Below are 24,717 nucleotides of genomic sequence, written 5' to 3'. Positions count from 1 at the left end.
TGACCTCCACTTTGACCAGGTTCACCTGAGCTGGGGGCCTATTTTTAGTAGTCAGAATTTGTTAATTAATGCCACAATTGGTGTTTCATTGGACTCAGTCCCTGCTGCTGTTAAAGTCTCTTTCCTTTCCCTCTGGGAAGCAGACTGTGGGGGAGGGGCACCTACTACAGCAGGTTGGGGAACTCACGGTTTTGGGGAGGCTTGCAGCCCGTCCAGCTGGTCCAGACTGGGGTACGCTGTGTGTCTGGTCATTGGTGTGGCTCCAAGAGCTGTTCTGTACTGTTTCTGATTATTTAGTAGTTGTTGAACTACTAAATAGGAGGATGAACTAAAACGCGCGCATTGCTAAGCCGCCATCTTGGCCACCTCAGCAACCATTCTTCCAATGTACTTTTTAAGATTATATTTTCTGTGCAATTGAAATGAAAGCTTCCTTTTGTTTTTTTCTTTCTCCAGGAATCTTGATCTGTTCTGTTTTATTTTTAATGATTCATTGGTGTTTTTTATTAAACTTTATTTTGAAATAATTTCTAGAAAACAATGCTTTAGTTTGTGTGTTACAATGGCATTCTAAGGAACAATTCAAAGATCGTTATAATGATTTCATCTGCTCAAAGATGGAGAACTGTTCTGTCTATTTTTATGCAGAAACACAAGCTCCTATGATTTATTTAAATTCTACCCCTCACTCAACTCTCCCTTTACCTCATACTTCTTAGTTCTGGGATCCATCCTGTCTTAAAGCATAACAGTTTACCCCCTACCCTGTTTTGTGTGTGAAACTTTTCTCCTATTACTTTCTTCCCCTTTAGGGTTTCCAGCCCTAGGTAGCTAGATGATGTCAATCCAGAGACATGAGTCTCTCCAGAAATGTCTGCTTTGTGTTTAGGTGGTGCCAGCTAACAAAAATTGAATTGAATGAGCATACCTCTTGCCAACAGTTCTACCATGATTGCTCTTTTGTCCCCCAACCCCTTGCCACCCGCCGTGGGTTCCCTTTTTATGCAGCACTCTTCAGTGGCTTGTGTTCTGCCTTGGGTCTCTGTGGACTTGGGTCCCTGTGCCTAGATATGTGTGGGGTTCTAACTTGCTGCTTTGAGTGGCTCTATATTCTGTGTCTGTGGTGAAAGGGACTGGGCCATTGCCTCTGGTGACACCCAAACTGTGCGGAATTGAGTGAGGAGGAGGGGAATAGATTGGCAGGACCAGGCCAGAAATTTCCTACCTGATATTTTTATTTTTCTTCAACATTTGTGGAGTCCTTCTCCAGTATTTCCCATCCTCCAGAGTTGTAAGTGAGTGTGATTTGTCCTTTTATTCGCTAAATCTCTGGGGAGGCTTTTTTTCAGGGGATATCTTACTTGGCCATGTTGATAACTTCATCTCCCTGGCTCTCTGCCCTTTGATCCCAGATTCTAACAGGTGTAAATTCTGGCTGTTCATAATAGAGTCATCTTATAATCTTGGTTTTGTATAAGGCAAATGGCATGTGAGGAGTCATTTCTTCAGAAATCTGAAATCTGGCATTTTTTGACCATATGGTAACTACAATTACCTCTGATTTTTGTGTTCCAATTCTTTAATGTATGTTTATCTTGGTATAATGGTTTCTTGTAGCTAAAACTTGCCCTTATACCTGCCCTTATAAAAAGAAAGCACTTAATTCTCATGCATTTCTCCTAATTTTAGAATCTAAAATATTAGAATAAAATTTCCCTCCTTGCCATTTAGGACATGTTTGATTTCAATGCAAAATGATTCTTAGTTTAATTCCATGGAGAATAGTTGATGGCATTGTTGGATATAACATTCAGTTTTGGTGCATCCCTGTAACAGTCTTCTATGTCTGTTTTTTATCTTGTAATTCATAGGAAGAGAAGTCATTGGAGTGCCAAATCAAAAATTAATGGATGAAATAATTCTAGAGAATTTTCCAAACATTGTGGGAATCATCTTTAATGACACTTTCTCCTATAAGATGAAGTTTTTTCAGGGATATGACATTCCATTTATGGTGGAAGAAGATTTCTTAGGTAATTTTCCATATAAAATATAACATTTTTCATGTTTTAATAAAAGAAACAGGTGGGGATAGGTCACAGAGATGCTTTCAATGCATATGAGGAAAGTTATTAAAGCACATTTTATTGCTGAACTTATTCCAAGGTCAATCATATCTTCCCACAAGAGGATGATTCTCAACAAACCATAGAATCGTTATATGTACTGAGTTTAGCATTTATAAGGTACAGCAGATGCAGGAGTGATCAAGACTGATGCATCCAGCCTCTGGTGAGATGCCAGTTTAGAAGGAAAGATATGCAGTGGACAATTAAAGAAAAGTGCTAATAAGGATATTCTGGTCACTTAGACCAGTGGGTCCTACTAAGCTGTAGGATTAGGACCCATTCTCCCTGGGGAAGTGAGATTTAAACTAAGACCAGAAGGATCAGTAGTTAGGAGCTATTAGTAAGATTGTGTTTTAGATAGAAAAAAAAGGCATGTGTGAAAGCCCTGGGGTGAGAAATGGCATCCATTAATAGATCTGAAAGAAGAGTATTTCAGCTGAGCAGAGAACAACAGAAAAGAATGTGGCAGGATCAAGTGACCCAAGTGCTAGGTCTTAGAGAATGCTGTAAACCTAGGGCCATGGATAACCACTGATAGCCATTGAGGTGCTTTAATCAGGGCCAACATGATCAGATTTCCATGCCTAATGAACCATTCTGATACAGCTTCGAAAATGGACTGTAGAAGGTTTAAGGAGAATACAATGAAATTGGCTGGGGAGATTATGGTGGCTAGCCCAGAGTGGAGAGAGCTGAGAGAAAGAAAGGTGGGTGAATTTCAGGGCCCTTATAACGTAGAATTGAAGTGAGTCATAGAATTGGGTTCTTTTCATTTGTTCACTGAGTGCATATTCTGTGTCCTGCACTGTTCTTGGACCTGGGGATAGAAGTGACCCAAATTCAGAGATGACTTTCATGAACCATTCTAGCCACGGCCAGGGAAAAAGGCCAGGGAAAGAAGGGAAGTCAATAAACAAACAAATGCATATGTACTCTGTCAGGTGGTAAGCAAAGCAACTAAGTACAAAAAACGGCTTAGAAGATAGAGACTAGGAAAAGAAGCAATTTTTGATATTTTATTTTATGGTGACCAGAGAAAGGGTCTGTATCATGTTACTTTTTTTTTTTTTTTTTTGCATGGACAGGAACTGGGAATCAAACCCAGGTCCCCAGCATGGCAGGAGTGAACTCTGCCACTGAGCCACCGCAGCCTGCCCTATATGAGGTTGTTTTTAAAATGAGATCAACATGAACTGTGGGAGTGAGCCATTATCCTTTTAGAGGAAGAGCATTCAAATGCAAAAAAATTCTAGTGCTAGAAGCCTTTGGTGTTTTGAGGCACAGCAAGGAGTCCCAAATGACTGAAGCAGAGTGTTTTTAATTCCTTTCATATCTTCATATTTTCTATGCATACTGTGGTTTGCATGAAGAAAATTGCCGTATTAAGAATTTTCATTAGCTTCCTTTTTCTATGTATTTAAAAGTTCTGAGTGGTTGAACCACCTATGGATTGTTTTTTCATGCATTTTTATTTCATATGCTCCAAACTGCCTTGATGATGGCTATGGTTTTCTTTGTACTTACAGCTCATTGCTGGCGTGTGTATAATTGGTCTTCATGTTCACTGGCCCAATACTGGGAAAGAGGATTCGTGACCTTACAAACTGCCATTAATTCTGCTATTATAGAAGTAAGTGCTTAATCAAAAAGTTCTAAAAATCTATGTAACCTGATTCCTGAGACATGAAAATTTTGCTGAAAGTTGATATACATTCAGATTTTCATACCTGCTTTATATACTAATAATAAATAATTTACTATTTCCATAATATATCAGATTTTCATACCTACTTTATATAATAATATTACATGAATAATAAATTATTTATGTAATAAAGCAGGTAGACAAATGCTGGAATCAGATTTAGACAAAGAAACCTGTTGCTTATTTTTAAGAAACTACTTCAAAATACTTACAGAGTCACAGAAAGTTGCAGAAACGGTGGGCATGGCATTCCATGTACCCATTACACAGTTTGCTCCAATGTTAACCGTAACTACAATGCAATATTAAAACCAAAAAATTGACATTGGTGCAATCCACAGCACTTATTTATATTTCACTGGTTTCTGTTCTTTAATTAATCATTTTATTTGTTTAAACCCTATTTTAGGTCACAACAAATCACTCTGTGATGGAGGAATTGATGTCGGTTACTGGTGTAAATATGAAGACGTTACCTTTTATTGCTAAAGACATATTTATGTATGAGATGTTTATTTTCTACTGTTTGCTTTACTTCTCCCCATTTATATATTTTGTATCACTCAGTGTCACAAAAGAGAGGAAAAGGCTTAAGGACTTGATGAAAATGATGGGCCTGCAAGATTCAGCATTCTGGTGAGTGTCCAGTTAATGTAGGGCTTGATAAAAAGGGAAATAAAGAAGTGAAAATACGTTATTGTTCCAGAACATCATGATTTAAATTTGAGGCACTGGCTATTTTTCCTTTTGTTCTGTGTTTTTTTTTCAGTGGGATGGGGGGTGTTGTTAAGTCTATGTGACAGTTTTCAATATAAACATAGCTATTGCAATTAGCAGAGCACTTTTTAGGTATCATGATTTTGCTGAGCTAACTGTGGGGTAGATGTGATATCGTCCAGTTTGAAAAAAGCAAAGATGAAGATCAAAGGGAGTAAGGAAGCTGCCCAAAGTCAATCAGAAGACCTCAGTGGCAGAACTGAGGCTCAAATCCAGGTCCCCTGATTGCAGCTCTCTGCCCGCAGTCATCAACTGATTTGTTATGGCTTGTTAACACTGAAGAAAATATAACCCCATAAAGATTAATTTATGTTCAGGGTCTTGGCCACCAAGGATGTATTTTTTGAAGCAACTAAATAAAATATGAAGATATTATCTTTTATTTTTAGGATAACCTATATGATGTACACAGCACATGCAGCATATAAGCTGGCATGTAAGGACTCTGGCTCTTGACATATTTATATCTTGCTCCATAGCACAAGTGAACTCAAGGATTTTGAAATGTGTGTGTATATGTGTCTATGCATTTGTATTATAATCAAAACAAGTAATTGAACAGTATGAATAAAGACCTAGTAAAATAATAAAAAGTGGCTAAAGAAGAGATTCTGCAATACAGTCAGTTGCAAAATCTGCACTGTTTAGGAAGAGGAAAAAAGAACAAACAATCTGTTTATTTTACTCCAGAAGAAACATAACATTTTAAAATATTGAACTCTGGGAAATAGTTTCATGTATATCCCCTACACCAAGAAAATACTCTTAAGAGATATGGAAATATGTGAAATAGATCGAAAACTATTAATATCCTTTGATAGCCATGTGTTTCCTGAAATGAAATTATGATTAAGGAAATTTTTACTTTTCTATATGGTGAGTAGAGAATTTTAATTCCTATCAATATGAATTGTGAAGTAGAAAAAAGAGGGAAATGTGTCTTGGAATTTTAAAAAATGATGGGGCAGGGGGAGTGGGGAGAAGAGTTATTTGCAGTGAAACTTTGGGAAATACAGAGGAGAGGACCTTGGAGTCATCCACTGAACCTGGTAGGTGGAAGGAGCGAGAAGATCCATGTCAAACAGTCCTCCTCTCAGTCCAGGGCGTGTCCTTGGAATGGCATCTCTGAGGTCACCTGAGACCAGGAGGGAAGAATCATCCCTATATTAAAAGTAGAAAGGTATTGGGAATTTGGGTATTAGGTATAAGGATGAATGATTCTGTGTATACTTGTAACCTAAAACTTAGAAGAATGAATTTATATACACATCCTTGAAACTGAAAAGGAGAACTATTCTGAAACCTTTCTATTAAGTGCAGGGTGTCTATCAGAAATACATTTTATGAAAACCTTTTTTTCAACTAATGTGATAATTATGAGATATAATCCCTATTTACTCTTTAAATATGATGTCTGAATTGCTTTGTTTTTAGCAATTGAGTTTCAGTAAGTTTATTAACATCTCCTTCCAACCTCTACCCCACCCTTGCACCGGTTCCTTTTTCTAATTTCCTTTATTTGTGGTTTTTCTACACTATACTATTTTCATTCCCTATGAAAATAGTTCCCTTTGTACTCAGGAAGTGAGTTCTGCAAAATGTTGTTTGCCCTTTAAAAAATGTGGAATTTTTAGCAGACACTGAATCATTGCAACAGCATGAAATTTAAAAAGTCAAATAATCAAGCAGCAAATAAGTTGAGTATAAGCATGCTCTATGGCACATATTAATGCAAGGTCCTGGTTTAATATTTTTGCTGTATTTCCCAACTGTTGAATTCTTATCTTTTTTTTTTTCAAATGTAAAGGAAACAGCTCTGGACTGAGGGGAAGCCTATGGCTTCATCCTACCTTTGTTACTGAGTTACTTTGTGGTTACAGATAGTCCTTTAACTAAAGATAGGGATTGCAGTTTCCTCATCTGTTAAGTGAGAATCTTGGTCTAAAACACCTTATAGACTTGTTAGCTCTAAAATTCTATACTGCTTCTTAATAACTACATCTTAAAAATGTGAACACTGCCACAAAGCAATGTGAATATTTAAGGATGTAAAATAAGTTATATGAGTTTAAGTAAAGAAATCATGAGTGGGAATAGCCAGAATGGAATGGTCTTTAGTGGAGTTATGAGATATTAATTTTCCACTACTAAGGAGAGTGGAGGAGCTGCCTCCTGAGATCCTCAAGAATGGTGAAATGATCATCTGCCACAAATCCTTCCAGGTCTACTAGGTTGATTAGCAGCTTTTAAGTTCCCTTCCAATTCTACAGTTGGAACAGTATGGAAATATCTATTAAGGTGAAGATACAAAATTCTCTCCCCCTTTGATTCAGCAATTCCACCTTAGAGAAATTCTTACAGATTTCCTCAAATGGTTGAGTACAGAATGCTCTTACAAACATCGTAATAGAAAAAAAAAATTGGAAGCAACCTAGCTGTCCATTGTCAAGAGTACATTGTGGTATATTCTTACAGCAAAATATTATACATTAGTGTGTAATATTGTTAATGTTGGTAGATAAAGGCAAGTTTCAGATGAGAGCATACAGTATGACACTATTTATACAATAGTATACTATTTATACAAGACATGAGTACTGAACTGACACCTAGCCAGGTGTCAACCACGCTTTTGTTTCCAGTCACATAGTGGATTGTAGGATCCTTTTTGGCTGGTTGTTGCCTGTGCTGTGGCAGGGTTCAGATTTGTCAATGTAATTTCTGCATGCATATGTAGTAAAAATAAAATGCATGGAATTATGAACAGCACATTTAGGTAAGTGGTTACCTTTGTGGGAAGAGGAAGGAAAATTTTCATCAGAGAAGGGATGCACAGGTTGCTTCAACTGTTTTTGTTATAGTTATTAATCTAGGTGGCAGGTACCAGGGTTACTGATGTATTATTCTTGAGGCATTTGAATATGTTTTAAATATTTCATAATACAGTTAAAATAATTTAAATAACTTTTTGTCTTTGTGTAGGCTCTCTTGGGGTTTAATGTATGCTGGCTTCATTTTCATTATATCCTTACTCATTACAATTGTTATAACATCTGCCCGAATTATAGTCATGACGGGCTTCGTGGTCATATTTACACTCTTTATCCTGTATGGCCTGTCTTTGGTAAGTTCACAAATTTATGTTCACTTTCCCTACCTTAAGTCTTAACTATAAGTAGTAAATATCCCTCATATGGTTACTTATTTATGTCTATTTAGTTACATGTTTTCTTGAGAAAGTCTCAATGGGTATGAGAAAATGATGTTAAAAAAAATCAGACTTCTCTTTTGCATAAAGTTCTGAATTAACAAAATGATGTCTCAAAAAGGTTTCAACTCTAAAATTATCAAAGACTATCCTAGGCTACTGAGAATGCCCTTAAGCTGTGGACCTATGTTTCTCCACAAGGGCCTCAGTGGCATATGCTCATAGTAGCCCTTCCTTCTCTACGATTTCACTTTGCTGTTCTCTCTCCTTTATGAATACAGGCCCCTTATTTCTTCTACTTTCTCAAAGGTGGAAAGTAGATACACTTAATGCACATTAATTTAGCATATCAATTTGGCCAAGTCTACTTTTCTACCTTTTCCTCAGCTCTTCATGCAGCCTTTACCCACCCTCTCCTCAGCACCAAAAATCCAGCATCTAAGTGGGGCAAATAAGGAGCCTCATTAAAAGACTGAGACTATTTGTACTTTAATATTTACTTCACAGTCTCAGTGGTAAATATTTATATTATGATAGGAAGGCCTTTATTTTATTGTGCTTCCAGTGTTTCTAATGAAATATATATATATATATGTGACCAGCTAACTGCCTTTTCTTCCAGATAGCTTTAGTATTCCTGATGAGTGTATTGTTAAAGAAAACTGTCCTCACCAGTTTGGTTGTGTTCCTCTTTACTATCTTTTGGGGGTGTGTTGGATTGACAGCACTGTACAGACAACTGCCTTCAACTCTGGAGTGGATTTTGAGTATTTGTAGCCCCTTTGCCTTCACAGTGGGAATGGCTCAGGTAAGAGAATAATTAAATGATTTATTATTAAATGTTCAAAATAATTTGATATTTCATGGTCTTTTTAAATCAAACTTTCAAAATCACCTTTATTCTAAACAATCTTTCTATTGTAAAGCTAAATTTTAAAAAATATTACACTGTAGAAAAATTGCAATCTCACAAGAAAACTTGAATAAGAAAATGTTCCAAATTTCTACCTCTCAGATATATTTTGGTTTTTAGTATTTTCTTCTCATTAATATACACACACACACATACACATTTACCTCTCTTTTCAGTTCACATACAGAAAGCCTTCTGTGTGTAAATTTGTTTGAAAAATACTTTATTTTGGGGCCACAATGTCTCAGTGGCTGAGTTCTCACCTGCCACACTGAAGACTTGGGTTCGATTCCGGATGCCTGCCCATGCAAAAAAAAAATATTTTGTGAACTATGAATAAAATACGAAAAAAATCCAAAATGTAAATATACAATTTGGCCAATAATTATAAAGTGAATTAGGGTAATCATGAACCAGGTCAAGAAACAGAATATTGCCATCACCCCAGAAGCTCACTAAATACTCTTTCCTTCTAAAGGTAAAATTAACTTCTTAAGGTAAAATTAATTATCCCTTTCATTACCACCTAGGGATACATCCTTACATATATATATATATATATATATATATATTTGTTTCACCTGTTTTTGTATTTTTTATGTGATATTGGTATAAAACGTATTGCTGCAAACATGTTTTTTCATTCAACATTATGTTTTTACTTGTCACCTGTATTTTGTGTGTAACACAGTGCATTGTTACATAATATCCTATTGTTTGAATATATCATCAGTTTAATTACTTATGGATAACAAGATTTTCCAGTTTGGGGCTATTAATAACACTGCTATAAATATTCTTGTGTGTGTCTCCCAGTGAATATGAACATTCAGTTCTGTTTGGCTCTACATATCGGAGTTGAATGTTGGGACCTAGAATATGCACATGCTGATTTTAATATCTACTGCCAAATAGTTTTCCAAAGTGGCTGTCCCAGTTTGTATTTTCACCGGCAGTGTTTGAGAGTTGCAGTTGGTCCACATCTTTACCAGCATTTGGTGTTGTCAGTCTTTCAAGTTATAACCCCTCTGGTGGATAAGTAGTCGTATATCATCATGGTCTTAATTTGTTTTTCCCTGATTAATGACTATACCTATACTTTTTCATTTGTTTAATATCGTTTCTTGTTTTTTCATTTTTTCTTGTAAATTTCCAATCTATATAATTTCTCCATTATTCTATTAAGTTGCCTGTTTTAATTTTTGCTTTGTAGGTACTATTTATATATGCTTAGATAGGATACATTTTTCAGCTATTTGTTGCTTGCTTTTTTACTCCATAAATCGTGGTTTTCATGAACAGACTTTCTTAATTTTGATAAAGTCCAATTTGTCTATTTTTTTTGTTTAAAAAAAAAAAAAGACAGTGCTTTTGTGTCTGTATAAGAGAGCTTGCCTGCCCCAAGATTATTGCTTATTATTCTAGAAGTATGAATATTTCAATTTTTGCATTAATCCATTTCAACTTAATTTTTTGTGCATGTATAAAGGTCAATATTAATTTTCTGTATGAATATCCAGTTGCTTTAGCTCTATTTATTGAAAAGGACATCCTTTCTCTAAAAGAATTGTTCCTTTATCTAACTCAATCAATCATGCATTAGCTCATGTTTATTCTTGCACCAATAGCACATTATCTTAATTGTTTTGCTTTAATACATGTCTTGATACTTGGTAGAGACACTTTCATTTACTTTTTTCTTTTTCAAGAGAGCCTGTCTATTCAAGGACTTTTGTATTGATGTAGATTTTAGAATTAGATTATAAAATTACACAGACATATATGTGCATGTGCAAAGTTGTTGAGATTTTGACACAGTTGAAGTTTTCAGTTTGGAGGGAATTGATACCTATTTAGTTTATGTCATAAGCGTAATAAACCTTTGCGGTAATTTAAATCTTTATTTGCCCTCAATGTAGAGTTCTTACACAATTTTGCTTGATTTATTTCAAAGTATTTGCTTTTTTTTTGATGCTATTTTAAATGGCATCTATGTTTACATTCTTATTTTCTAAATATTTGTTGTTCAGGTCGTGAGATACAACTGATTTTTGTATATTGACCTTGGAATTTCTAAATTTCTAATCATATTGTCTGATAATAATGATTTTTTTCCTTTGCAGTATTTATGCCTTTTACTTATTTTTTCTTGCCTTACTGCATAGGTCAGGATCTCTAATATGATGTTGAATAGAAATGCAGGCAAAGGAAAAGTTTTTACCATTAAATATGATCCATGGTTTTGGTCTTTGTGCATCTCCTTCACCTGATTAAGTAATTTTCCTTCTGTTTTTAACTTGCTGTGAGTTTTTCTGCAACATGAATTACTGTTAAAATTTATGAAATAATTTTTCTGCAATTAAATAGCCGCTGTTTGATGCTAAATTTCATAGATAGTTTTTTAATGTTGATCCAGCCTTTCAATTATGTAAATGTTAACATTTTGACATAGATTGAGAGGCCTTGGAAGCTGGATTTGCAGTATTCAGGTTTCACCTTTGCCATTTCTAGCTATGTGATTTTGACTTTGGCTAAATTACTCAACCTCTCTGTGCCTCAGGTTCATCATATATGAAATGCAGATAAAAATAATAATGCTTGTCTCATAGGGTTATGAGGAAGATTAAATGAGATAATATGAAAAGCACTTAGAATAGTACCTAGAACTATCCATATAATTGTAGCTATTATTTGATTGTAAAATTTAAAATACATATTTTTATTTGCTTAATACTAAAGAAAGAGGTAAGTTTTATGGTTATCCTAATAAGAGATTTCAAAGGATTTCTTATATTCTTTTTATAAAATTTGTATTTTATTTGTTCTATAGGACAGATACTTTGCAATATTGCAATGACCTCATGAAATAAGCAAATGAGTTATAATTTAAATTCCTGTTCTTATACCATTGTATTCTTTATCAGTATTTTCTTCTAATATTCCTCTGATCTCTGTAAAATAGAAATATTTTGAATACTAACTTCATTTTAAGGGTTTATGATAAAGTTCATAAGTCAATTCTTATTGCTACAATGAATTGTTTTTATTTATTTCCTTTAAACATTTATTATTTTTTCTTGAATTATAGATTATCCACCAGGAATATAACTTGAATGGCATAATTTTTCCTGACCCTTCAGGAGATTCATATCTAATGATAGCAACATTTTTCATATTGGCATTTGATGCTCTTTTGTACTTGGTATTGGCATTATACTTTGACAAACTATTACCCTGTAAGTAGTTTTGCATTTTTCTCTGAGGTTTATAAACATTGATTACATTGAAGACATTTTTTTCTGAATGTTCTATAAATAAATTTCAAGAAATAAAGAATAGGAAATATTTCCTACCACAAGCTGAATGAGTGCTTTTTCAAATTTGTGATTTTAATCATCTAGAAGGAGTTTTTATTTTATAAAAACAATTTCTCTGACTTTGATATAATAATGTGTATTATAATAATCATAATAATTATAGCACACAAAATAATTATATAGTAATTAAATTGTGATTCTTGCTTCAAGGATCCCAAAAAGTGTTTTCAAAGAATAATTACTTGGTTTTTGTTTCAGAGCAATATGAAATAAATACATTCTTAAAATGGTTGTGGCTGGGGTAGAGTCATTATACTATGGAATTGCCTCCTAATCAATATTTGTTCCTCTCACTTAGAAAAATGTGGGGCAGAGTATAAACCAAACACAGATAGAAGAGTCCTCACGTATAAGACAATCCTTGCAAATTCTCCTGATTTATTTATTTTCTTATTTTATGTGTTCTTTCCTCTTTAGACTGCCTATAAGTTTGTCTCATATGTTTCCATGTATTATTTGTATGTATTTCTGTCTTTCTGTTACTTCTGGTTTATATTTGAAAGCCAGTAATAATAAATACTACTTTATTTTTTTTTTAATTTGGAAAATGACCATATATTTATCCTAAACAAATAAAATTTCTTCATATATTTATCATTTACATTATATATATAGATTTCAGTATTATGTTCCATTGAATTGTGGTCAAATGATTTGCCAAGTTCACAAGCATCTTCACTATTAATTTTATGTGTCATATAAAAGGCCTTGTGTTCTCCCAAATTTTCAGTTTTATGCATTCTGCAGAATGCCTTTGATTTATACTTTGTAAAAGTTCAATTCTGTTGTTTAAGTTTTACAATAGCATTCTATTGTTTAAATGTTTAAATTTTCATGTTTTATTATCATGTTTTCTTCTCTACAAGATGAAACTAGAAAGAAAAGAATTTCTCTATGATGCTTAAAGTTAGAGACATTTTGCACTATTCTGATCAAGACGTCATTGTTCATTGTTTAATATTAATGATCCTGTTTCATTACCTCTTAATTAAATAGATGGAAGTGAACAACGCTATTCTCCATTATTTTTTCTTAATTCATCGTCTTGTTTCCAACACCAAAGAACTGATAATAAGCTCATTGAAAAAGAAATAGATTCTGACCATCCCTACAGTGATTATTTTGAACCAGTAGCTGCAGAATTCCAAGGAAAAGAAGCCATCAGGTAATGACACATAGGATCATCTTAATATAATGCAAGACTAAAGAATTTTTCACCAACAGCAGGGTAAGGCTTTTCACCAACAGCAGGGTAAGGCTTAGGCAGAATATTTAAAGAGATGAAATTTGCTTTCGTGACTCTTACTTTGGGCCACTCCACTGCTATCACCACCGATTTCAACTAATTGCTACTTGAAAGGAAAATTCTCTTTGATTCTCTATAATGCTACTTTGTCATCCTCTATCTGTCTCTCCCTGCTTCTCTGGTCCTCCACCTCTCTTCTAGACCTACCTTTTTCATCATATAAGCCTCTCCATCTATAATTTCTTTTGTTGTATATGATATGGTAGAGGAAGTAAGAAATTTGAAGTCAGAAGTTCTTAGGTTCTAATACCATACTTTTCTCTCAATTAATGCATAATCTTGGAAAAAATGAGCTCATTTGTCTAATCCTCAGTGTCTCTAAGAAATGAGGTAACATCTACTTTGTAGGGAAGTTATGGGATTTTGTGTATAACAGGATTTTGTGTTTAATATTGAGAATTCTCAAAATATCTCCGGGTAGCTCTCAGACCCTACCCCAGTGATTCTACCTCAGTTGGTATGGGATTGAATTCAAGAATTTGTAGGTTAGAAAGAGCCCTTTAGATTTATGTGCATTAAAGTTAGAGAATCAGAGCATCATACATTAACTATTTATTTGTTTAGCAGATGCTCATTTAATGCACACATATACCAGACATGCCCTTACTTCTCAAAGAAAGCTTATGATCAGATACTTTTATTTTCCCCATTTTACAAATGAGGAAACAAAGTACTGAAAGACTAAGAATCTTGCCCAAGATTTTACATAGAATTAATGGAAGATTTGGGATTGGAATCCGTATGGTCTAGCTCCAGATCTGTGTTTTAACCTCTGTCTACTGCTGGGATACCAGGAGGCAATGAAAGATGAATAAAAATGGGAACCACAGCTAGGAAGAGGAAGATTTATTTTTAAGTCTAACAGCATATGTCCAAACACATCTGTTTCATCCTTCTAATCCGGACTATTTTCTGCTAAGCTTTCTAAGAGGGGCAATAGGTCCATTCCTCCAGTTATGAGGATAGCAGCTATATGGAACACATCTACTCAAAAGAGAAACGCAAAAAGAAGAATAATCCCCCACCCACCTAAAAAAACACACCTCAATTCCAATGCCTGAATTCACTCTTTACCAGTTAAAAACTGTTGTAGTTTGTTGCCAGAATGAGTATACCAGAAATGGAATGACTTTTAAAAAGGGGAATTTATCAAGTTGCAAGTGTACAGTTCTAAGGCTATGAAAATGTCCAACTTAAGGCACCGACAAGAGGTTACCTTCACCCAAGAAAGGCCAGTGAAGTTTGGGGTTTCTGTCTCAGTTGGGAGGGCACATGACAAAGTCTGCTAGCTTTTTCTCCCAGCTTCTTGTTTCATGAAGTTCCCTCAGGGGTGTTTTCCTTCTTCATCTCCAAAGGTACCTGGCTGCATGGGCTCTGTTGGTTCTGGTGACTCTCAAGCTTTTTCCAAAATGGTTCCCTCTTAAAAGGCTCCAGTAAGCAACCCCACCTTGAATGGGTGGAGACACATCTTCATGGAAACCATCTAATCAAAAATTACCACCCACAGTTGGGTGGGTCACATCTCCATGGAAACAATGAAAAATATTCCACCCAGCTATACTGAATGAGTATTTTAGGACATGGCTTTTCTGGGGTACACAATAGATTCAAATGGCACAAGGACCAAAAATAAAATTATATATTATTTAAATTACAATAATTTTCAGATCCAATCTTCTAAGAAAATCTTTAAGTTACTCGTAAAGATCCAAAAACAGTACTTCTCTTTGTTTTTCTATCACTGCCTATGACCAAGGAAAGACAGTTAAATACCTTCTCTTAAACACCACTCTCCCTATTCTCCAAGGGTAATCTGGGCAATGTTGACTCTGGGCAGCTTGTCTCTGGGCTGGATCTTCACTAAGGTGGGGGCTTAGGGTCACTGACAAACCAGGGAAAGAAAGTCATCTGATGCAAGGCCTTTTCATTAAAGCTTTCGGCTGCATTACTGAAATAACTCTCCTCAATTGCTTGCCACAGTAGGAAAGTAGTTGGTGTTGAAATGTTGAGAATGAATAACACATTGAGAGGGTATAGAATGAGAAGATCCACACTAAATTCAGGGATCCTGGTAGAAGATCAAGATTTAAATGTCTGGTGGAAGAAGAGGAATGTATAAGGAAACTGAGAAGAAACAATTAGAACAGTCAGAAAAAAACAATACAGTGGAATATCACCTTGATAGTAGACATTTCAAAAAGGAAGACATCATCAATAGTGACCCGTAATCCAGGAAGTAAGGACGGAAACATGTTTGCTGTTGATAATTAGGAATTCACCAATGATTCCATTAAGAAGAGGTTCAGCAGAGTGGTAGGTTTGGAAGCCAGAGTGTAATTGAACGAAGAGGAAGTGAGAGGCGAAGCAGTGGAAACCGCATATTTACATTACTATTTTGAGAATTCACTAGGATAAGGAGAGAAGTTCGATTGTATCTAATGCAGAGTTAGAAACCAAGTAGAAGCCATTAGGAAAAAACTATAAAAGATGAAAGGAACAGAGGATCTGACTGAAGAACAAGGCTGGTAGGGGATGGGAGATGATGGTTACAGAGCTCAGGCAAAAACACTAGTCTTAATTGAGGAAAAGAGCACCACGCAATCTATGACTAGGGAAAAATACGATAATTACAGACATACCTACTTTTCTAAGAAAAACTAGTAGTTTAATTGTAACTTTCTGGAGACACTTTTTTGTTTTCCGTCCCAGGGCAAATGATCAATTGAAAATGAGTTTTTGTCTTTCAGAGTAGGTTGATTATACCATATTTTGAGGTCAAAGGGCACTGCTGCAGCATTCCTTGCTTCATATAAAATGAGGTTGACTATATCTAGGGTTGTTCATGATCTATGCTCTATTTATTTCTGTGTTGGCTGAGTAAGCACCTCTTTTGTTATTTCAGGATCAGAAATGTTAGAAAAGAATATAAAGAGAAGTCTGGAAAAGTGGAAGCGCTGAAAGGTAAAGAATAATAAAATAATTTTGTTCCATTATTTTTTATTACAAAAATAGGAAAATTTAACCTGAAAAAGTTGAAAATATAGATAAATAAAAAAAGGAATGTCAGCAATGTAACTCCATATTTTCTTTATTTTGAAAATAATCATGATTAAGACCTTGTGTAATCCCTCCAGGTATTTAATGGATCTATTAATTTGCAAAAACTGTATCATGCAATGAAACAGTATGATTTCAGTTTTTTAAAAAGGATAAATATATTAAAAGCACTATTTTATTTTATTTACACTGTGAGGGGAGAAGCACTGCTAGACTTAAAAAGTCTGACAAGTTTGTATACTAGCAAAAGAATTTAGAAAGTTTGTATATACTGGCGAAGTTAATAAAACAAGGTGAGTAAAGTCATTGATAATGAATTCAATTTCGAAAGTCAATCTCCTATGACAAATTAATCATAATTTCGAATGAACAAACATAGTTTGATGCTAACTATTTTAACACATAAAGTGTAACAAACTGCAAGCATCAAAGTTGACTTACATTTCGTAGAAGACCGCTTGCTTTTATTAATAATGATTTTTAGGGAGAATTAACAATATTTTTACAAGAAAAATTAACAAGAAGAGTCAAGAACCTTTACAAAGGTTAAATAGACATCCCTATCTATTTAGTTTAAATTGTTTTTATTTTCTAACAAATGAAACATCCTGTAACCCAATGTTACTTAATTCTTTGAGATTAGGTCTTTATTTTGAGAATTTCTTGTATTAGGGTCATTTAAGTTTATTTTCTTTCCAGGTAATTCTCATCAAATACCCTCTAGATCCACAGTTTCTTTCTTTAAATTTAACCAAGACATTTTCAATTTATGATTTCAATTTCACAGACCAAATTAGAAACCACCTTTTCACTTACCAATAATCTTAAACTTCAAGGATTTTTCAAGTTTTAAAATAATAGTACCTTAAACATGGAACATCAATACATGAAACAGTATATATGAAAGAGAACAAAATGGAATTGCTATTTTGGAAATAAGGGTGGGAGATCTTTTTTTGTGGTGGAGGGTAGGGGGCCAGGGGGCAGGTACATGGCTTGGGAATTGAACCTGGGTCTCTGGCATGGAAGGTGAGCATTCTACCACTGAACCACGTGTACATCTAGGGTGGAATATCTTGAGCTGAACTATTTCAGCCTTCTTCCTATGTAGCTAGTCCCCATGGCAACTTTGGGGACGCAACTTTGAAATACTTCATCTATAGCCTACTTTTCAATGGTTGATAACATTTCATTGCATGGATAACTATGATTTACTTACCTAATAAACTAGTGTATGAAATTCAATTTATTTTCAATTATTTACTACATAAGAAACATTAGAATAAGCAGTTTTATTCAATCTTTGTAAAGGCCATTAGTTATTTCCTAAGTATAGATTTCTAGAAGCAGAATTACTCAGTAGCTGAATTATTCAAAGGAACATTTTTTAATATTCTTGATTAAAAGTTCAAATCACTCTCCTCCAAAGTTTAAAAAATGCTCACTCCCACCAGCAGTGCATAAAAAATAATAATAGTAACAATAAACAGTTTATTGAGTACTTACTATGTACTAAGAAATATGCTAAGGGATTTGCATGGGTCTTTTTTCATTTAAATTCATTTAATACATTTAATATCACCCCCATTTTACACAAGAGGATACTGAGGTTTATCTTTCATTTTTCCAGTGAATAAAGTCAGTTCTGATATAGGTAGGGTTGCTTTTCCCTTACTCTGGAAAACCCTGTGTATTTTTCATTTAAAAACAACAATATAAATTTTGAAATGAGTTGTCTTGATATTGTTTATTAAATAATTCATCTTTCTATTGAATTTGGAAGGTCATTTTATTATTCCTCATTTATGTTTTACTTTGGTGCACTTAAGCTTCTTTTCTATTCCATTGATTACTTTGCCTTGCACCAGTAATTATTATAGTTCTCCAATATATTTTACTATTTGGTAAACCAAGAACAGTTTCTTACTCTACTTTAATTTTTTCATAGTTATTGGAGTTTATTCTTTTAAGTAGTGCTTTGAATCTTTCGGTCAAATTATAAGTGAGGACTTTGAGTTGTATTACAATCAGAAGACTTTTCTCTTTATATCTAGTTATTATTACTAGCACATTTTATTGAGGAGAAAAACAAACTTCAGAAAGCTTAGTTTATCCAAAAATCATCCACATAGGAAATTGAGGAACTGGAATTTTAACTCAGTTATTAATTTTAATAATGTTTTAAAGATATGTCATGTAATTTAAATGAAAGGATCTAATATAGATATAGTGATCAGATATAATGTCATAAGATTCTTAAGAATTTTATCTTACTCTGTCCAACAACTTTCTATAATGAAGTTTGGCTTTCATTTTTTTGCAATGCAAGGAAATAAAAAAAAGTACCTCAAAAGATTCTTACCTAAATAATACTTCTATTGATATAAATGCAAGATGTTTATAATGAGAGAATAGGAAAATGGGCAAAGGAAGGAATATAAATGATTTGTGAATACATTTTAGCAGGTAATTCATGTAATCAAAAATGTCTATAATTTAATATTTGAAAATACATACTAAAATAATAAAATATGATCGGCTTTTATAACTATATATCTGCCTATTCAAAAATGTACATGCATGCATACTGGAAATAAGTGTATCACAATGTTACTTTTATGATAATTTATTCTCTTAAATTATTGAATTTATTTTTAAAATATTCTACCATAAGCATATTATTTTGGCAGGTAGGAGAATATTGAATATTATATATTTTAATACATAATGATTGAGAAATACAACTAAAATCAATTGTCTTGTCCCATTTTTAAGATCAATCAGTGTATAATGCCCTCTGATTTATAATTTTAATATTTTATTCTAAAAGCAGGCTTGATCTTTGACATATATGAAGGTCAAATCACAGCAATTCTGGGTCACAGCAGAGCTGGCAAATCTTCACTGCTAAACATCCTTAATGGATTATCTGTTCCAACAGAAGGTGAGTAAATAGAAATTTCTAAAAGGCAAGATGTTTGATAATATAAGGCTAAGTAAATGTCTTTCATTTTAAGCTTTAAATTTGTTTAGTTGAGATAAAATAATCTTTATTTAAAGTTGTTTCCCAGAATCACATCACCTAGAATATATTTCATATTTCCTACTTTTTTGTGAAAGTCACTATCATTTCTATGCCATTTTATATGATATTCCATGGAGAGTGTACATTACTCTGACCACTGATATTTATGTTAAAAAATCAGTAGTTAAATTATGAAGTCAGAATTTAGATAATTGTGAATATATGCCAATATTTTCTTGAATAAGATCTCTATGTATTAATAAAATGTATTGCATGTTTTTTTTTTTTTACTTCTGTTCTTAGGATCAGTTACCATCTATAATAGAAATCTCTCTGAAATGCAAGACTTGGAGGAAATCAGAAAGATCACCGGTGTTTGTCCTCAATTCAATGTGCAATTTGACATACTTACTGTCAAGGAGAACCTCAGGCTGTTTGCTAAGATAAGAGGCATTCATCCAGAGGAAGTGGAAAAAGAGGTATATGGGCATGCTTGGATTCACTGAACTGCCAGCCATTTACCAAGTTAAATTATGAGCACAGAATCCCCTTTGGTGATTTACCTGCCCTGCTTTGAATAAAATTTAGGCAAAGAGATCCTAGAAAAAATATCTATTATTTAATGGGAAGTTAAATTTGTACAATATGAATCATTTCATATTTCAAGCTTTGTAAATTTCTTGGATAGGTAGAAAGAATTTTATTGGAATTGGACATGCAAAACATTCAGGATAACCTTGCTGAAAATTTAAGTGAAGGACAGAAAAGAATGCTGACCTTTGGGATTGCCGTTTTAGGAGCCCCTCAAGTAAGTGATATTATGCATGGGAAGAAATGTAGATTGACTATCAATAAAAAGTTAAGCTCTTCTTTTACTACTAAAAGAAGTAGGACTTCCATTGTAATGTATCTGCTGGCATTAGGTTTACAGAGAAACCACTATGGATAACTATGAAATAAAATATATTGGAAATAAATGGTTGGATAGTTTTGATTTGTTTGATTTGGTTTGGTTGTTTTCCATGTTATCATGTAGAGAAAGTTCATATGGAAGAAAGACATATTTTGTATATCTTTATCCTCTGTAGGTTTTGCTATTAGATGAACCAACTGCTGGATTGGATCCCTTTTCAAGGCACCGAGTATGGAACTTCCTGAAGGAACATAAGGCAAACTGCGTGACTCTTTTCAGTACCAAGCTTGTAGATGAGGCTGACATCCTGGCTGGTAATTGCTGGTTTCAATTCACTATTCCACTCAAGAATTTGGGAAGTTGGGAAAGAATGTTTATTCCCAGGGCAAGAGCCGTGGTCTCATCACCTGGAGGCTCTTATACTCTATAATAGTCCTGTGGACAAAAGGATTCTAATCCCACTGTGGAGTGCTTTGCCAGCTGTATATTTGCTAGGGTGTATACACTAATAAAAAAAATGTGATTTCCTTTTATCATATCAGCTATCAATTAATTTAAACATCAAATCTCCTTTAGTATATATTAAATTATATATATTATATATATTATATTATATATATAAATTATATATATATTATAATTTAACCTAATAGATTACAATTTTTCTTTTATGAAACTGCATATGAGTATCACATCTGGAGAAGCTGTAACTTTTAAGGCAGTGGATGGTATTTTCAAAGATTGAGCAGAAATAGAATGGCCCTCATTTTGCCAAATGGCCATTATGAGTTTATTGTTTAAGTCTTATAAAGGAAAGAATCCCATTTCACCCATTGTTACTTTCGTCCTTAGGGAAGCAGGGAGATCTAGGGGCAGCGGGGTTCACTCTCAAGTACTGACGATGTCAATGTGCTTCCCTAATTTAAAGCCATGTTGAGGGGCTCTCTCCCTAATTCCTGGGTCAAGCTGAATTAACCCCAAATTGGAGCACTGGGAGTTATTTGGAGACATTACTGTTATGATTACGTATGTACTAACGAAATTTTGTCTTTTGAGAAAAACTATCCATCTATTATGAAAATTGCCTTGACAAAAATAGTCTGGTTTGACTGATTATTTTGTTTCTTTAAGTAATGAGTGTATGCAAGGTGGATCCTTGATGAGCCAACATTGCACTGTAGTTCCACACCTATGTTTACACGCTATTAGAACAGAAGGTGCTGTAGATAGAAATGTTGCATTGATGCAATATTTGCAAAACATACAAACTTCTGTATCTGTAGTTGGAAAAAAAAGAGGTTTTTGTTGCTAAATATATATATATAATTTTCAATATATATATATAGTTGAAAATGTCCACTGATTCTTTAGCATCCAGAAGAGAGAATTACCCATGTAATTTGTGTTTCTTTTTTTTCCAGAAAATATTAGAAGGCACAAAAATAGACTGGAATTCCTGAGTTCATTTGGTTGCATCAATTTAAAATGAACATTAGTTAGGGTTATACCTCATAGAGCACTGCCCACTTGGAAATTTGAGCATTGTCTCTTCATCTGTATTTTCTAAAGAAGGTAGATATGACTCCTAATATACTTTTTCTTGCTTCTTTTTACTCAGATAGAAAAGTGATCATGTCTGATGGTAGAATGAAGTGTGCAGGCTCTTCACTCTTTCTGAAGAGAAAATGGGGTCTTGGATATCACTTAAGGTACAGTCTTTGAGGATAGAACAGATGTATATGTTTTCAATATTGGTATATCAAAAAAGTATATAATGTATGGATTACGTGAAGGACAACTGACCTTATGCTTCATCTCTGCCATACTGGACTCATCAATGTTTCCCAAATGCTTTTCTGGCTTTCCTGCCTCCTTGTAACTTTACTACTGCTAATGATAGATCAAATTTCAACATAAAGTGAAACAGACTGTCTAAAGCAGAACTTCTTCATGTACCCCATTTTTAGATAGCTTCTCTATGTGGCATAAATCTCTTCTTTCTTTTGACTTGCTGATTTTCTCTGGTGATCCATTTAATCCTGTAAGTTTTCATTCTTTCTTGGGAAAAAGCCAAATGATTTCAAGAAAGTTTATGTTTAGGCTAAAATATTTTTTAAAATATTAAACCCTATGGCTAAACAAAATGTGGATGTGGGCCAAATTTCCTTGCTGTCTACTGATTTCTGATCTTTATATAGGCTAGTATGATAATAAATCTCTTTTACCTAATATTCTCATCTCCCTCTGGAATATAGTTCTCATATATCCACATACTTGGTATATAGTTTGAGTAACATTATGGATTTGTTTGTATATTTGTAGTTGTTCTGAGTTTATATATCTTCTACATGTAGATCATAAGAATATTCAATCCTATGACATTACCACTTATTATTACTCATTTTACTTGGTCCATAAAGTCAAGTAAAGTAGTACTCAAAGGCAAGATATTCAATAAAATCTCTTCATTGGTGGAGAAAATTAAAATCGTTTGTCTTCTCTTTTAAACATTAGTTTGTGCATAAATGAATTATGTGATCCAGAAAAAATAACATCCTTCATTAATCACCATGTACCTGATGCTACACTGAAAACAAAAAATGAAGAAAAACTTGTATATACTTTGCCTTTGGAGAGAACAAATAAATTTCCAGGTAATTTAAATATGATCACATTTGAATGAAATTTGGGAACAATTATTAATATTAGTAAATATTACATTAATATTATAGGTTTCATTGCTTAATGGATTTGGATTTTGTCTTCAGTTGGTTTCTCTAAGAAGCAGACCTGAAATGAGGACTGAATGCAGTTAATTTATTTGGTAGTTGATACCTGGAGGTACCAGCAGAAAAGTGGGGACATGAAACAGGAAAGGGAAGGAAATCAAACATTATCAAACAGATCACTAAAGTGGACAGTTGAGGTGTAATCACATTGATTACAGTAATAAATAAGTAAGTAGGCTTAGATTATGCCACCAGAGGCGTGAGGAAGCTGGGATGTTTACTCACTATTCCCTATCTGTCATTACTCCCAGGAGCATTAACTTTCTGAGCTTTCCAGCTGGCTCGGAACATGAGCTTCGCATATATATGAGGCCATGAAATATTCCCAGGGAAATGTTCTTGATACAGAGGTTTGCTGTATGGTGGTGAATATAGAACAGATGTAGGTAGGGCATCAATGAAATCTGATATATATTCTTTTTGTATTTTAATAAAATTGTGTTTGTATTGATTTTGCAACTAAAGATGTACTTTGTTTATCCTAAAAAAAAATGTTCAACATGCGGTCTCAGCTAGCTGTGCAGTGCTACCAACCTTGGATTTGGTTTATAAGTAATCCTAGTACTCATTCTTTGTAAATGCTTATTATGTACCAGGCACTGTTCTTATGAGTTCTGTATTTTGACGTAGTTAGTCCTCCTAAGTATCTTAGGAGGTGGTGCTATAATTTTCCCTATGATACATATGAGGAAGCGTATTAGAGTTCTTCTGATTAAACAGTTTCCTTTTAGTTTAAGCATGAAACGTATTAAAGATTTAACTCCCTTCAGGCCTGATTTAAGCAGTTTCTTTTGGTAACACAGTCTCCTTAGGTAGATGCTCAGGAATTCATATTTTAGCCCCACCACAATATGGCAGCTTTTTATGGCATTTTTGGTAGTGTGGAAGATGGCATCCTCAAGTCCATGGCCTACTATATGTTATTCTGTTTCTTGAACTAATGCTCAAATGAGGCCAGTTATCCCTTTTAATTGAGGAGGGGAGATAGAGAGTTATATGCTATTAATATCACTGGTATGTATTATTTAGCCAAAGTCCCTGGAGTTGACCTCTCAGCCCATGACAGCCTTTTATGTAAACCCCAGGTCTTCACATGTCCGATGATGCACTTAACCCTTGCATCTCTTCATCAGGACATAAAGAAACTTCCAGGCCCCTGCACACTATGTGCAGGCCATGAAGGGACATAGTGTTTCATGAGCTCACCCATCTAATTCCCCTTAAAAATGTTTCTGGGCTGTCACCCCTCCAGATGTAGATATGGCATGTGAGGGGCTTCTCCTAGAAGCTTGCATCTGCACCCAAGTATACCCATGGAAGACAGTCACAATCAATGTTTGTTGGATGCCCTTTATATAAATGGCACTACCCAAGGCATTAGGGAAACAATAGTAAATAAGACATTGATGCCCTGTTTTCATGGAGCCTACATTTCATTGATTGGAAGAGATGGACATGCATAATAACATGCATGCATGTGATCCAGTTGTACAATCAAATAATAAATGAGGTCATGCA

General features: G+C 34.0%; 1 protein-coding gene across 3 annotated transcripts in view; it reads left to right on the top strand.

Annotated features, from left to right (window-relative positions):
• ABCA6 (ATP binding cassette subfamily A member 6) overlaps window positions 1–24,717 on the top strand; it is an 83,907-nt gene that overhangs the window by 22,905 nt on the left and 36,285 nt on the right. The window contains exons 4-17 of one of the 3 annotated variants that reach the window (XM_077163680.1): window positions 1,872–2,033; window positions 3,656–3,759; window positions 4,244–4,470; window positions 7,594–7,735; window positions 8,442–8,627; window positions 11,821–11,968; window positions 13,106–13,274; window positions 16,318–16,376; window positions 19,306–19,416; window positions 19,801–19,976; window positions 20,186–20,305; window positions 20,586–20,724; window positions 22,029–22,119; window positions 22,925–23,064. In XM_077163680.1, the coding sequence (XP_077019795.1) occupies window positions 1,872–2,033; window positions 3,656–3,759; window positions 4,244–4,470; window positions 7,594–7,735; window positions 8,442–8,627; window positions 11,821–11,968; window positions 13,106–13,274; window positions 16,318–16,376; window positions 19,306–19,416; window positions 19,801–19,976; window positions 20,186–20,305; window positions 20,586–20,724; window positions 22,029–22,119; window positions 22,925–23,064 (1,974 nt within the window). Of the gene's footprint in view, window positions 1–1,871; window positions 2,034–3,655; window positions 3,760–4,243; window positions 4,471–7,593; window positions 7,736–8,441; window positions 8,628–11,820; window positions 11,969–13,105; window positions 13,275–16,317; window positions 16,377–19,302; window positions 19,417–19,800; window positions 19,977–20,185; window positions 20,306–20,585; window positions 20,725–22,028; window positions 22,120–22,924; window positions 23,065–24,717 lie in introns of those variants that run through there. The other 2 variants (XM_077163679.1, XM_077163681.1) reach the window with 2 other exon arrangements.

This window comes from Tamandua tetradactyla, chromosome 6, assembly GCF_023851605.1.
Source record: "Tamandua tetradactyla isolate mTamTet1 chromosome 6, mTamTet1.pri, whole genome shotgun sequence".
NCBI lineage: Eukaryota > Metazoa > Chordata > Mammalia > Pilosa > Myrmecophagidae > Tamandua > Tamandua tetradactyla.
This window is presented reverse-complemented; position numbering and strand designations above follow the sequence as displayed.